We start from the raw sequence: 12,105 nt of genomic DNA on the forward strand, positions 1-12,105 counted from the left end.
AAAAGTCCTAGTAGAAAATAAGGAAGAAGGGGCTGGGAAGGTGGCTCAGTGGTAGAGCGCTTGTCTTGCATGCCTGAGGCCCTGGGTTCGATTCCTCAGCACCACATAAACAAAATGAAAAAAAAAAAAGCCGGAAGTGGCGCTGTGACTCAAGTGGTAGAGCGCTAGCCTTGAGCTGAAGAGCTGAGGGACAGCGCCCATGCCCAGAGTTTAGGCCCCACGACTGGACCCAAAAAAAAAAAAAAAGAAAATAAGAAAAATCTTGTGAAGGGGAGTCGGGGGTGGTATGGGGTTTTGAACCCAGAGTTTCATACTTGTTAGACAGGCCCTTGAACACAGAGCCAGACCTCCAGCTCAGAAAAAAAAAATTAAGTACTACTTAAAACCTGGAAACCATAATTTAAAAAAATCCCACATAGCAAAGGGCTACTTTCCTATCCAAGATGCAGAGAGCATGGCAGGCTGTAGCTTCCATGTCAGCTAGTAACCAGATACTATAACTTGCCCAATTAAGAAAATCCTTCAGGAAGCCCATAATTTCCCGTAAAAATAGGAAACATTTTTACATTCTCAGAAATAAACCAGGTTGTGGGGATCACCTTTAAGAGCTAGCAGAATTTTAAACTGTTACACTTTACTGCCACTCTGTGGACAACAAGCTTATAGCCGAATAGAGGAACATGGTGACAGGGGAGTGGGCTTCCTCAAATTCCTGGGGATATATACGTTCTTGAGGTTTTCTCTTGAGAAATATTTTGCTAGAGAAATGAAGACATCATAATTTCACTGGGAGCCCGTGGCTCACGCCTGTAATGCTAGCTACTCAAGGAGGCTGAGATCTTTTTTTTTTTTTTTTTTTTTTTTTTTTGTCGGTTGTGGGGCTTGAACTCTGGGCCTGGGCGCTGTCCCTCAGCTCTTCACCTCAAAGCGAGGGCTCTACCACTTGAGCTACAGCGCCACTTCCGGTTTTCTGGTGGTTTATTGGAGATAGGAGTCTCACGATCTCTCCTGCCCCAGCTGGCAGATCTCAGCCTCCTGAGTAGCTAGGATTACAGGCGTGAGCCACCAGCGCCCGGCAGAGGCTGAGATCTTAAAATCCAAATTTAAAGCCACCCTGGAGACTCTTATCTCCAATTAACCACAAAAAGCCAGAAGTGGAGCTGTGGCTTAAGTGGTAGAGTGCTAGCCTTAAGAAAAAAAAAAAAAGCTAAGCTAGCACATAAGACACTGAGTTCAACCCCCAGTACCAGAAAAAAAAAAAAAAAAAAAAAAGACCGGTAGATATCCACTTAAACATATTTCCCTCATTCAGAAAATTGATTCTCGGGGCTGGGAAGGTGGCTCAGTGGTAAAGCCCTTGCCTTGCATGCCTGAGGCTCTAGGTTCAATTCCTCAGCACCACATAAGCAAAAAGAAAAAAGCCAGAAGTGGTGCTGTGGCTCAAGTGGTAGAGTGCTAGCTTGAGCTGAAGAGCTGAGGGACAGCGCCCAGGTCCAGAGTTCAGGCCCCACGACCGGACCCAAAAAAAAAAAAAAAAAAGAAAATTGATTCTCTATTTGATTCCCTACTATTTATCAGACTATTCTAGGTGTTGGATGCTGGGAACTTAACAAGAAACAAGATCCCGACCCTTCTGAACGTTCTAGGTAAGTACACTGTCAATTTTAAGTGTTCCTGCTCCTCTCCCATGAATTAAAACTTATTCTCCATGAATGCTCTTGCCTTTCAACATAATGTGGGCTTTATGAATAAACACCAAATCTTGGATATTAAGAGTACGTGAATTGCTCTGGAGAGAGATTTTATATTTTGTCTAGAGTCATTTGCTCACATTCTAAAGTTAATAAAATACCTTCTCCTCTTCTCTGAGAGACCTTTGCTTATGTTTGAGTTGTGAAGACCTGGGACTTTCACTGTCCTCCATACAGGAGGTGTGCTACCCCACCCCACCCTGCTATGCAGAGAAGGGCAAATATGTCTGCTATTCTATCCATCTAAACCCCAAGTCTCATGTTTTGGGGTTATTTTGCTGTGGTAGGATCTGCATGCACAGTTGACCAGTTGACCCTCAACCTGTGAGGAACTGGGGCCTGGGAAGCCATTGCTTCAGTAACTACACTGTTACAGAAGGTAAGTTTTATATATCAAACCTCTATTCCCCCCTAATCAACCATTAGTAACAGCAGGGCACCAGTAGCTCATAGCTGTAATCCCAGCTACTCAGGAGGCTGAGATCTGAGGATCACTGTTCGAAGCCAGCCTGGCAGGAAAGTCTAGAAGACTCTTATCTTCAATTACCCAGCAAAAAGCTAGAAGTGGAGCTGTGACTCAAGTGGCAGAGTGCCAGCCTTGAATGAAAAAGCTAAGGGAATGAGCCCAGGTCTTGAGTGCCAGGCCCAAAATGAGAGCATGCCCACATGCATGCGTGTGCATACACACACACACAGACACACAGACACACACACACAAAGAAAAAGAAAGAAAAAGAAAATCCACAAAAACAACTTTTATTAGTAGGTTTTAGAAAGTGAAAACTGTATTTTACACTTTTCCTAAAAATGTCCCTGGACATTATATTCATAAACTGCTTTGTTGAATGGCAATTCCTTTGTACAACTACTTAAAGATATATATATATAAAGTCCTAGGAAGAAGCTTCTTCATAATCATAATGACATGGCTCAGGTGTCATTCCACTGCCACCTGGTGCTCATGGATGGTTACCTCAATGGGCTATGCAGCTCATTTTCAAAGAAATTGGCAAGAACAGACCGTGGTCCCCCCCCCCCCTTCTTTCTACTATCCATTTACTCACCATCTGTCACTCAAAGCTGAAAGGTACAGCAGATTCTATTCACATAGAAGTATATACAAGGGGCTGGGAAGGTGGCTCAGTGGTAGAGTGCTTGCCTTGCATGCCTGAGGCCTTGGGTTCGATTCCTCAGTACCACATAAGCAGGGGGGAAAAAAGCTAGAAGTGGCGCTGTGGCTCAGGTGGTAGAGCGCTAGCCTTGAGCTGAAGAGCTGAGGGACAGCGCCTAGGCCCAGAGTTCAGGCCCTACGACCGGAACACCCCCCCCCCCCAAAAAAAAAGAAGTATATACAAGAAAAGTGTGAGCCAAATAGTTTTTAAAAATCAGTGTTTAACTTACTAAACTAACTTTTAGTTTTCTGGGCTGGGAATGTGGCTCAGTGGTAGAGTGCTTGCCTAGCATGTATGAAGCCCTGGGTTCACTTCCTCAGTACCACATGAACAGAAAAAGCCAGAAGTGGTACTGTGGTTCAAGTGGTAAAGTACTAGCCTTGGGCAAAAAGAAGCTCAGGGACATTGCCCAGGCTTTGAGTTCATCAAGCCCCAGGACTGGCAAATTAATTAAGTAATTAAGTAATTAATTTTAGTTTTCCGCCAGGTACTGGTGGCTCATGCCTAAAACCCTAGCTTTTTTTTTTGGTCCAGCTGTGGGCCTGAACTCTGGGCCTGGGCACTGTCCCACAGCTCTTCAGCTCAAGGCTAGCACTCCACCACTTGAGCTACAGCGCCACTTTCAGCTTTTTTTTTTCTGCTTATGTGGTGCTGAGGAATCGAACCCAGGGCCTCATGCATGCAAGGCAAGCGCTCTACCACTGAACCACATTCCCAGCCCAATCCTAGCTATTTAGGAGGCTGAGATCTGAGGATTGCAGCTCAAAGCCAGCCCAAGCAGGAAAGTCCATGAGACTCTTCTCTCCAGTTAACTACCTGAAAACTGGAATTTGAGCTATGGTCAAAGTGGTAGAACACTAGCCTTCAGCAAAAGAGATCAGTGCCCTGTCCCTGAGTTCAAGCCACAAGACCAACAAGAAAAACAAACAAATAAGCAAAAACCTTCCAACCAAAAATATCTAAAGTCCATGAGACAAATACACATTTCAATTTGGAATTAACAATTAAAATGTGTAGTCATGTGGGGCACTGGTGACTCATGCCTATAATCCTAGCTACTCAGGAGGCTGAGATCTGAGGATCACAGTTCAAAGCTGACCCTGGCAGGAAAAGTCTGTGAGACTCTTATTTCCAATAAACCACCAGAAAATCGGAAGTGGTGCTGTGGCTCAAGTGGTAGAGTGCTAGCCTTGAGCTGAAGAGCTGAGGGACAGCGCCCAGGCCCAGAGTTCAAGCCCCATGACTGACAACAACAACAACAAAACAAAAACAAAAACAAAAAATGGCCATGCTGTATGAGTGTGGTGGGTTCTTGTTTTCTGGCAGTATAGAAACAGAACTAGGAATGATGAGCAGTTGTAAAGATATTTAACAAAGAGAAGGTCACTCAGGAGACTGAGCAGTGGAAGGGACTGAGCAGTTGTCAAGGGACTTTCTATTGTGTTCCTCTATTTCAGGCAGTTGGTCAGATGGGGACTGGTTTGACTGAAAAACACAAGACCCTTCCCTGGTTGAGCATCTGCCTGGCAAGTACAAGGTCAAACCTCAGTACTGAAAAATATAAAATCCTGCCTTTGGCTCACACTGTAGTGAACTTTAATATGCTTTGTCCTATGGACTAGGAGTGACTACACTTGTCTCTAGTGCTAGTTAGTTTTTTCTTTGGTTGTTTCTGTGTTGAGATGACATCAGACAACGAAAGCAGGCTCCTCTTAAGAAGCCCTTCTTGGTTCTTGGAGGAGATTCATCCGTGTGAGGTGGAGGAGGAGAGGCTGAAGATGGAGGGGTCCTTCTTGGACAGGACTTTCGGTTTCTTGTCTTTCTCCACCACTCTGTAGAGGTAAAAAGACAAAAACATAAACAGATCAAACACCGAGATGATTGAGATTATGTCAGCAGCCCAACTACAGCAGGCCAGAAAGCTGGGAACTGACGAGCTCCATAATGTACTAGATAGAGAGTTATACAACCAGCAGAGAATTTGGAGGTGATTTGTGATGCATGTGTAAGAAAACAAAGCAGGGCTGGGAAGGTGGCTCAGTGATAGAGTGCTTGCCTTGCATGCATAAGGCCCTGGGTTCAGTTCCTCAGCACCACATAAGCAGAAAAAGTCAGAAGTGGCGCTCTGGCTCAAATGGTAGAGTGCTAGCCTTGAGCTGAAGAGCTGAGGGACATGGCCCAGGCCCAGAGTTCAGGCCCCACGACTGACAAAAAAAAAAAAAAAAAGAAGAAAGAAAAAGAAAGAAAGAAAGAAAGAAAGAAAGAAAGAAAGAAAGAAAAAGAAAGAAAGGGGGAAAAAAAAGAAAACAAAGCCAAGAGCCAGTGGATGATGTTTACAATCCTAGCTACTTAGGAGGCTAAGTTCATAGTTCAAGATCAGCCTTGGCAAAAATGTCCATGAGATTTTTATTTCCAATCAACAACTAAAAACCAGAAGTGGAGCTGTGGCTCACTATGGAAGAATACCAGCCTTGAGTAAAAAAGCTCAGTGGCTTACACCTGTAATCCTAGCTACACAGAAGGCTGAGATCTGGAGATCACAGTTCAAAGCCAGCCCAGGCAGGAAAGTCCATGAGTCTCTTATCTCCAGTTAAACACCAGAAAACTGGAAGTGACACTGTGGCTCAAGTGGTAGAGCGCCTGCCTTGAGCTGAAGAGCTGAGGGACAGCACACCCAGGCCCAGAGTTCAAGCCCCACAACCAACAACAACAACAACAACAACAAAAAACAACTCAGGGACAGTGCCCAGGTCCTGAGTTCAAGCCCTAGTACCAGTACACACACACACACACACACACACACACACACACACACACACACACACACACACACACACAAAGCGAGCAAGAAAACACATAGTTAAAATAGAGAGACAAGACTTAATTCCAAGGATAGAAAATTTGGCAAGAAAAGAAATATAGCTAACGTATTCTGCATAGCTCAGCTGATAGACAGATTCAGTGGGCACATGGCATGAAGTAAGAACCTATCTCAAAAATAACTAGCACCGGGCTGGGAAGGTGGCTCAGTGGTAGAGCACTTGCCTTGCATGCATGAAGCCCTGGGTTTGATTCCTCAGCACCACATAGAAAAAAGCCGGAAGTGGCACTGTGGCTCAAGTGGTGGAGTGCTAGCCTTGAGCTGAAGAGCTGAGGGACAGCGCTCAGGCCCAGAGTTCAGGCCCCACGACCGGACCCAAAAAAAGAGAAAAAGAAAAAAAAACTAGCACCAAAGAAGGCTGGAGATGTGGCTGACAGATTGCCTACCAATCATATATGAAGCCCTGAGTTAAAACCTTGTACAACCAAAAAAAAATCTGCAATTTCTTTCTTTTTTTTGGGTCCGGTCGTGGGGCCTAACTCTGGGCCTGGGCACTGTCCCTCAGCTCTTCAGCTCAAGGCTAGCGCTCTACCACTTAAGCCACAGTGCCACTTCCGGCTTTTTTTTTTCTTTTTGCTTATGTGGTGCTGAGGAATCGAACCCAGGGCCTCATGTATGCAAGGCAAGCGCTCTACCACTGAGCCAACTTCCCAGCCCTACATTGGTTATTTTTGCGGTAACATCTTATTTTCTGCCTCAGCTGGCCTAGGCTAAGATCTTACTACTTGTTCTTCCCCTTGTCACTGGGAATGACAGGCTTACACCACTGCACCCAGCCTTTGGTTAAGACAGAATCACATGTGGGCTGGTCTCAAACCACAGTCCTCCAATCTCTACTTCTCAGGTAGTGAAATTACAGGCTTGACCCACCACATTCAGCTAGGAGTAATATTTTAAATAAAATGGTGTTTCCTCAAACCTGGTAGCAGAAGTACTGTAGGTTTTGGAGGAGCTTAATGGGCAGAAGGAACAGAACTCTTCATGGCTCTGAACTGACACTGGAGAGGGAGAAGATTCCAACTTTTCTTGTTCCAACACTTCCTTCTTTTTCCTGTGGAGGGGAAACAAAACAGCAATAAAACCAGTTTGAAGTTTCTGTGACATTTCTTTAAGCATTTTGCTGGAGCTGGGCACTGGTGGCTCACACCTGTAATCCTAACTACTCGGGAGGCTGAGATCTGAGGATTGCAGTTCAAAGCCAACCCTAGGCAGGAAAATCTAATTAATCACAGAAAAAGCTGGAAGTGGCGCCGTGGCTCAAATGGTAGAGCACTAGCTAGCCTTGAGCAAAAAGGAGCTCAGGACAGGGTCCAGGTCCTGAGTTCAAGCCCCAGGACCACCAAAAAAAGAATTTCGCTGGAATCTTGACAGGTGTTAAGAAAAAATAAAGAGCTTACAGATCTGTCTGTGTTGCTAACACAAGTAACAGAAGCAGAGCCTCAGCACATTTCGTACCCCTCATTGGTCTTCCAGTCATAATTGAAAAGAAGTGGGGCATCCAAGCACTAGACTAGGCCTTGGAGTCATGGTCATCCAGGATGAGATTCCTGACCTTCAGGACAAACCTACAATCTCAGCAGATAAACAAACAAATCTAGACTACATTCTGGAGGATGAGACCAGAGACCAGGGCACAGTGGGTCTTACTCAGTAGGGCAGTCAGGGACTGCCTACAAACCTACAATCTCAGCAGATAAACAAACAAATCTAGACTACATTCTGGAGGATGAGACCAGAGACCAGGGCACAGTGGGTCTTACTCAGTAGGGCAGTCACTGACTCCCCTGCCTTCTACTGGCTGCAGACACACAAAGGCCTGGCTAATCAGAGCCTTGCTTTTGCTGGAACCTGCTGGTCCAGACCGAGAGGGTGGGGCAGAGACCCAAGCAGAGCCATCAGACTCTGTGAAACTTGGCTGGTAGAGGCTGAAGAGAGGAGGTGTCTCTTCCTTTTTGATCCAGCACTATAAGACACAGAATTGGGGCTGCCTGGGGCTCTGAGGGCAAAGGCAGCTTGAAAAAGGAGCCAGCACCCAAAGAGAATGATGGTGGAGGGAGGGAGAGCATGAAAACATCACAGATCCCTTAGGAGAAGTTTCTGAAGCCCAGGATTCACTTTGTGCTCCCTTGGTGTTGTTGCTTGCAACTAAGAAACTCTGATTTGCATATTCATAGAGCCCAGAGCCCAGGGCCGGGCTCCAAGGAAGCAGCAGGTCAGTGGAAGCCCCGTCACAGTGGAGGAATCCATGACTACCCTTCCCTGCACTCTTTCCCACTGTGAATTCTTGACACTCTTCCCCCTTGAACTCTTTCCATGGTTTTGGTTTGTACCAACCTTGAAAGAGCCTCCATTTTTTTCAGGTTTCCTTTCAATTTCCTGATTTCAAACCGGGGATAGCGTGGGACGAACATGTAGTTGGTCTTCCTTTTTTCTGCTTCTAATTTATCAATATTCTTCACCTGCCTGGGTGGGACATGAGAAGATGGAGATGGGAAAGAGTCAGTGTGGTCTTCTTGCCAGTCCTGGGCTTTGAGCTCAGGGCCTGAGCACTATTTGTGAGCTTCTTCTTACTTAAGGCTAGCGCTCTACCACTTGAGCCACAGGGCCACTTCTGGCTTTTTCTGTTTATGTGGTGCTGAGGAATCGAACCCAGGGCTTCATGCATGCTAAGCCACATTCCCAGCCTTCTAAAACAACATTTTTACAAGTTCATTCATCAGTTAGCTAAGAGCCATGCAAGGAACCCAGCTGACAACCCAGCAGTGACTCGGTTACTCATCTCAGATCCCTGGAGGTGCAGAGAAGACGAGGAAGTGTCCCTGTACTCTAGGACCATAAACACAAATTCCAGAAGAAGGCTTGATGAACATTAGCTACTGCTGCTATAGAACGTTTCTCCATGGTCTGTGCTCATGTAACTTTGGAGTGTACAATGGGAAGGCTGAACTGGATATTACATCAGCTGACTTTGGAAATGTGGCCAAATATAGACACTTATTTTAGGGAGATGCAGATTATATGTATGCAAGGGAGGCAAAATAGCAATTAATGTGTGTGTGTGTGTGTGTGTGTGTGTGTGTGTGTGTGTGTGTATATATATATATATATATATATATATATATATATATAATGTAAATTAAGATGCTGTCATCAGCTGGAATGTGGTGCACATGCCTGTAATCCCAGCTACTTAAGGAGGCTGAGGCTGGAGAATTGCTTCAGCCCACGAGTTTGGAGACCACTCTGGGCAACACAGTGAGACCTCATCTCAAAAATAAAAATAAAAAAAGATGTTGTCATAAACTTCTCTGACATTATAGGGATATATAAAAGGGCTGCATTTGCCAGGCACCAGTGGCTCATGTCTGGAATCCTAGCTACTCAGGAGGCAGGCTAAGATCTGAGGCTCACAATTTGAAGCCAGCCCAGGCAGGACAGACTTTGAGACTCTTGTCTCCAATTAATCACCAAAAAGCTGGAGCTAGTCTTAAGCAAAAGCAGCTCAGGGACAGCATCCAGGCCCTGAGTACAAGCCCCAGGAATGGCACCACCACCACCACCAAAACCCTTAGGATAACTTCAGCAATAAAGAAACAAGCACTCTTTCCCCACAGCCTTGTACCTCAAGATGTTGTCTTGCAGTTCCTGTAAGTAACTATCAAAATAATTCCATTCCTGCCAGTGAAGCCGGTTGAGCTGTCTGAGTTTTTCCTTTCTCCTCTTCATGTTGTTCAGGGACAGGTTGATGATATGAGCATAAGTTGGGACAGACTCAGTGGATTCCATTGTCAAGGAAAAGTCTCAGACTACCCAGCCGTGCTGTCCCCTTGCTTTTACTGGCCTATGCCTACTTCATGGGGAAAGATCCCGTTTCTTTCTGTGAGTTCTGCAGGATATACCTGCAATCCAAGCAAGCAATGGCCATTTGCCAGTTAGCCACAAAAGGATGTCCAGTCTGAGGCTAGGAAGGCAAATAAAATCTTCCCCTACACCTGTGGATGGCAGGAAGCTAGGAAATACCTCTTGAGAATGTCTTAAAAGTCTCACTATTACCACCAGGGCAACACCACCAGGTCCTTCTCCTTTCAGGCCTAAGGTCTCATTCTCCACCTTTCTTCCCTCCTCCCTTTACCCCTTCTTGATTGGTAGAACCTCAGCTACATTTTCTACAAGCCAAAGAACCTCAAACAAGATATGTTATCTTCTTTAGACCCACTTTCTTGTCTTATTGTAAGAGGTGTAACTGTACCTATTTCAGATGCTGACGATGTTGATGATGGTGCTACTTGTTTAGCATCAGGTGGATGTCATTTAATCACACCACCATGAACTTTTATAATAGGGAATAGATTAAGATACATAGAGCTGAAGAGCTGGACACCAGTGCCTCATGCCTGTAATCCTAGCTGTTCAGGAGGCTGAAAGTCAAAGGATCATAGTTCAAAGCCACCCCCGGCAGAAAAGTCCACAAGATTCCATCTCCAAAAAAAAAAAAAAATCAGCAATCAGGTCTGAAGGCATGGTAGAACATCAGCCATGAGCAAATAAGCTGAGCAAGTTAGTGTGAGGCCCTGTGTTCAAACCCTAGGACCAAAAAATCCCAGAAGATACTGAGTTGGAGCTTAAGCTGTACACACTGACATCCTCAGGCCATGGATTGCTAAGCCAGAACTCAGGTCTGGGGTCACGCACCTCCAGATAGGCATCATCCACTTTAGCACACTGACATATAGAACATGGAGTGACACATGAGAAATTGTCACAATGCCACACCACGCATTGTTCTTGTTCTTCCTATGGACATGTAAATAAGTTGGTAGACATGAAGCTTTCTATGTTAAGTCCTACCTAGATGCTTGCAAAGTCCTGGGATGAGGAGCTCAAAGTACTGTGTCCCACGGGGCCCTTCCTCCTACTGCACCTCTCATCTTCCTAACAGCCCCATGAGATGGGGTTTTATTTTTTAAATCCAGATTTTATAGATTGGAAAACAAATGAGACCTAGAGAGGAACTGGAACATACCTGAAATCACTTGGCTGGTTAGTGGTAGTGCTGGTGCTGGTGCTAGACCAGGAGATCAATTTGATTCCAAATAGAGCTTATATTCTGACTAACCTGGATGGAAAACTGCTAAGACACCAACATCTGCCACACCTTCTTTGTGGACACCTTAGGTCTGGGTTTTTGTTGTTGTTGTTTTGTACCAAATCTTGGAAGTCATGTGAGGATGACATTAGAGAAAAAACCTCCATGGACAGCAGATCGCTACTCAGTGTACATTCCAGGATCAGTTTGCATCTGGGAAGCACTAACTAGTTTTTTTTGTTTTTTGACAGTCCTGGGGCTTGAACTCAGAGCCTGGGCTCTGTCCTTGAGCCTCTCTGTGCTCAAGGCTAGCGCTCTACTACTCGAGCCACAGTGCCACTTCCAGCTTTTTCTGTGTATGTGGAACTGAGGAACTGAACCCAGCGCTTCACAAAGCATGCTAGGCAAGCACTTTACCACTAAGCCACATTCCCAGCCCGCTAATTAGTTTTTGAGAAAGAAAAAGTGCCTACATAGCCATTCATTCTGGGAGAGAATGAAAGGAGTTTTGTGTACTTGAGGAAAGTGTGTGTGTGTGTGTGTGTGTGTGTGTGTGTGTGTGTGTGTGTGTGTTTGTGTGTACCTACTGAGGATTGAACTTAGGAGCTCATGTTCTTAACTTTTTCTACTTTTTTTTTTGGGTCCGGTCATGGGGCCTGAACTCTGGGCCTGGGAGCTGTCCCTCAGCTCTTCAGCTCAAGGCTAGCACTCTACCACTTGAGCCACAGCACCACTTCCGGCTTTTTTTTTCTTTTTGCTTATGTGGTGCTGAGGAATGGAACCCAGGGCCTCTGGCATGCAAGGCAAGCACTCTACCACTGAGCCACCTTCCCAGCCCCTTAACTTTTTCTACTTAAGGCTGGGACTCTACCATGTGAGCCACAGCTCCACTTCCAGCTTTTTGCTGGTACTGAAGAAAAGTCTCATAAACTTTACTTTCCAGGCTGGCTTCATACCTCTATCCTCAAATCTCCACTTTTCTGAGTAGCTAGGATTACAGGAATGAGCCAAAGGCACCTGGCTCTCATGGGGAAATTTGGCTTGCTCATCATTTCTCAGCCATTTTGGGGCCTAGATGTAAAGAGCTAAGATAAGGCATGCTTCTGCCTGAGGGTCAAATAGATGGCTGTCTTTGTTGAGCAGTCATGGTGCCAGACTTTGCATAAAAGCCTGCATGTTCCCCCAACCCCTGCTCCTTGGAAAGGACAGTGGGGC

General features: G+C 45.5%; 1 protein-coding gene across 5 annotated transcripts in view; it reads right to left on the reverse strand.

Moving 5' to 3' along the window:
* Window positions 1-3,677: 3,677 nt before the first annotated feature.
* Window positions 3,678-12,105, reverse strand: part of Fam227a (family with sequence similarity 227 member A) — a 44,348-nt gene continuing 35,920 nt past the window's right edge. For all 5 annotated transcript variants that reach the window (XM_069999537.1, XM_069999536.1, XM_069999534.1 and 2 more), the window contains 4 exons: window positions 9,427-9,579; window positions 8,139-8,267; window positions 6,724-6,855; window positions 3,678-4,755 (listed from right to left, as the gene is read on the reverse strand). In XM_069999537.1, coding sequence (XP_069855638.1) covers window positions 4,668-4,755; window positions 6,724-6,855; window positions 8,139-8,267; window positions 9,427-9,579 — 502 coding nt within the window. In that variant the 3' untranslated portion in view covers window positions 3,678-4,667. The remainder of the gene's footprint in view (window positions 4,756-6,723; window positions 6,856-8,138; window positions 8,268-9,426; window positions 9,580-12,105) is intronic.

Source organism: Dipodomys merriami, unplaced genomic scaffold (assembly GCF_024711535.1).
Source record: "Dipodomys merriami isolate MVZ:Mamm:240054 unplaced genomic scaffold, mDipMer1.0.p SCAF_55, whole genome shotgun sequence".
Classification (NCBI taxonomy): domain Eukaryota; kingdom Metazoa; phylum Chordata; class Mammalia; order Rodentia; family Heteromyidae; genus Dipodomys; species Dipodomys merriami.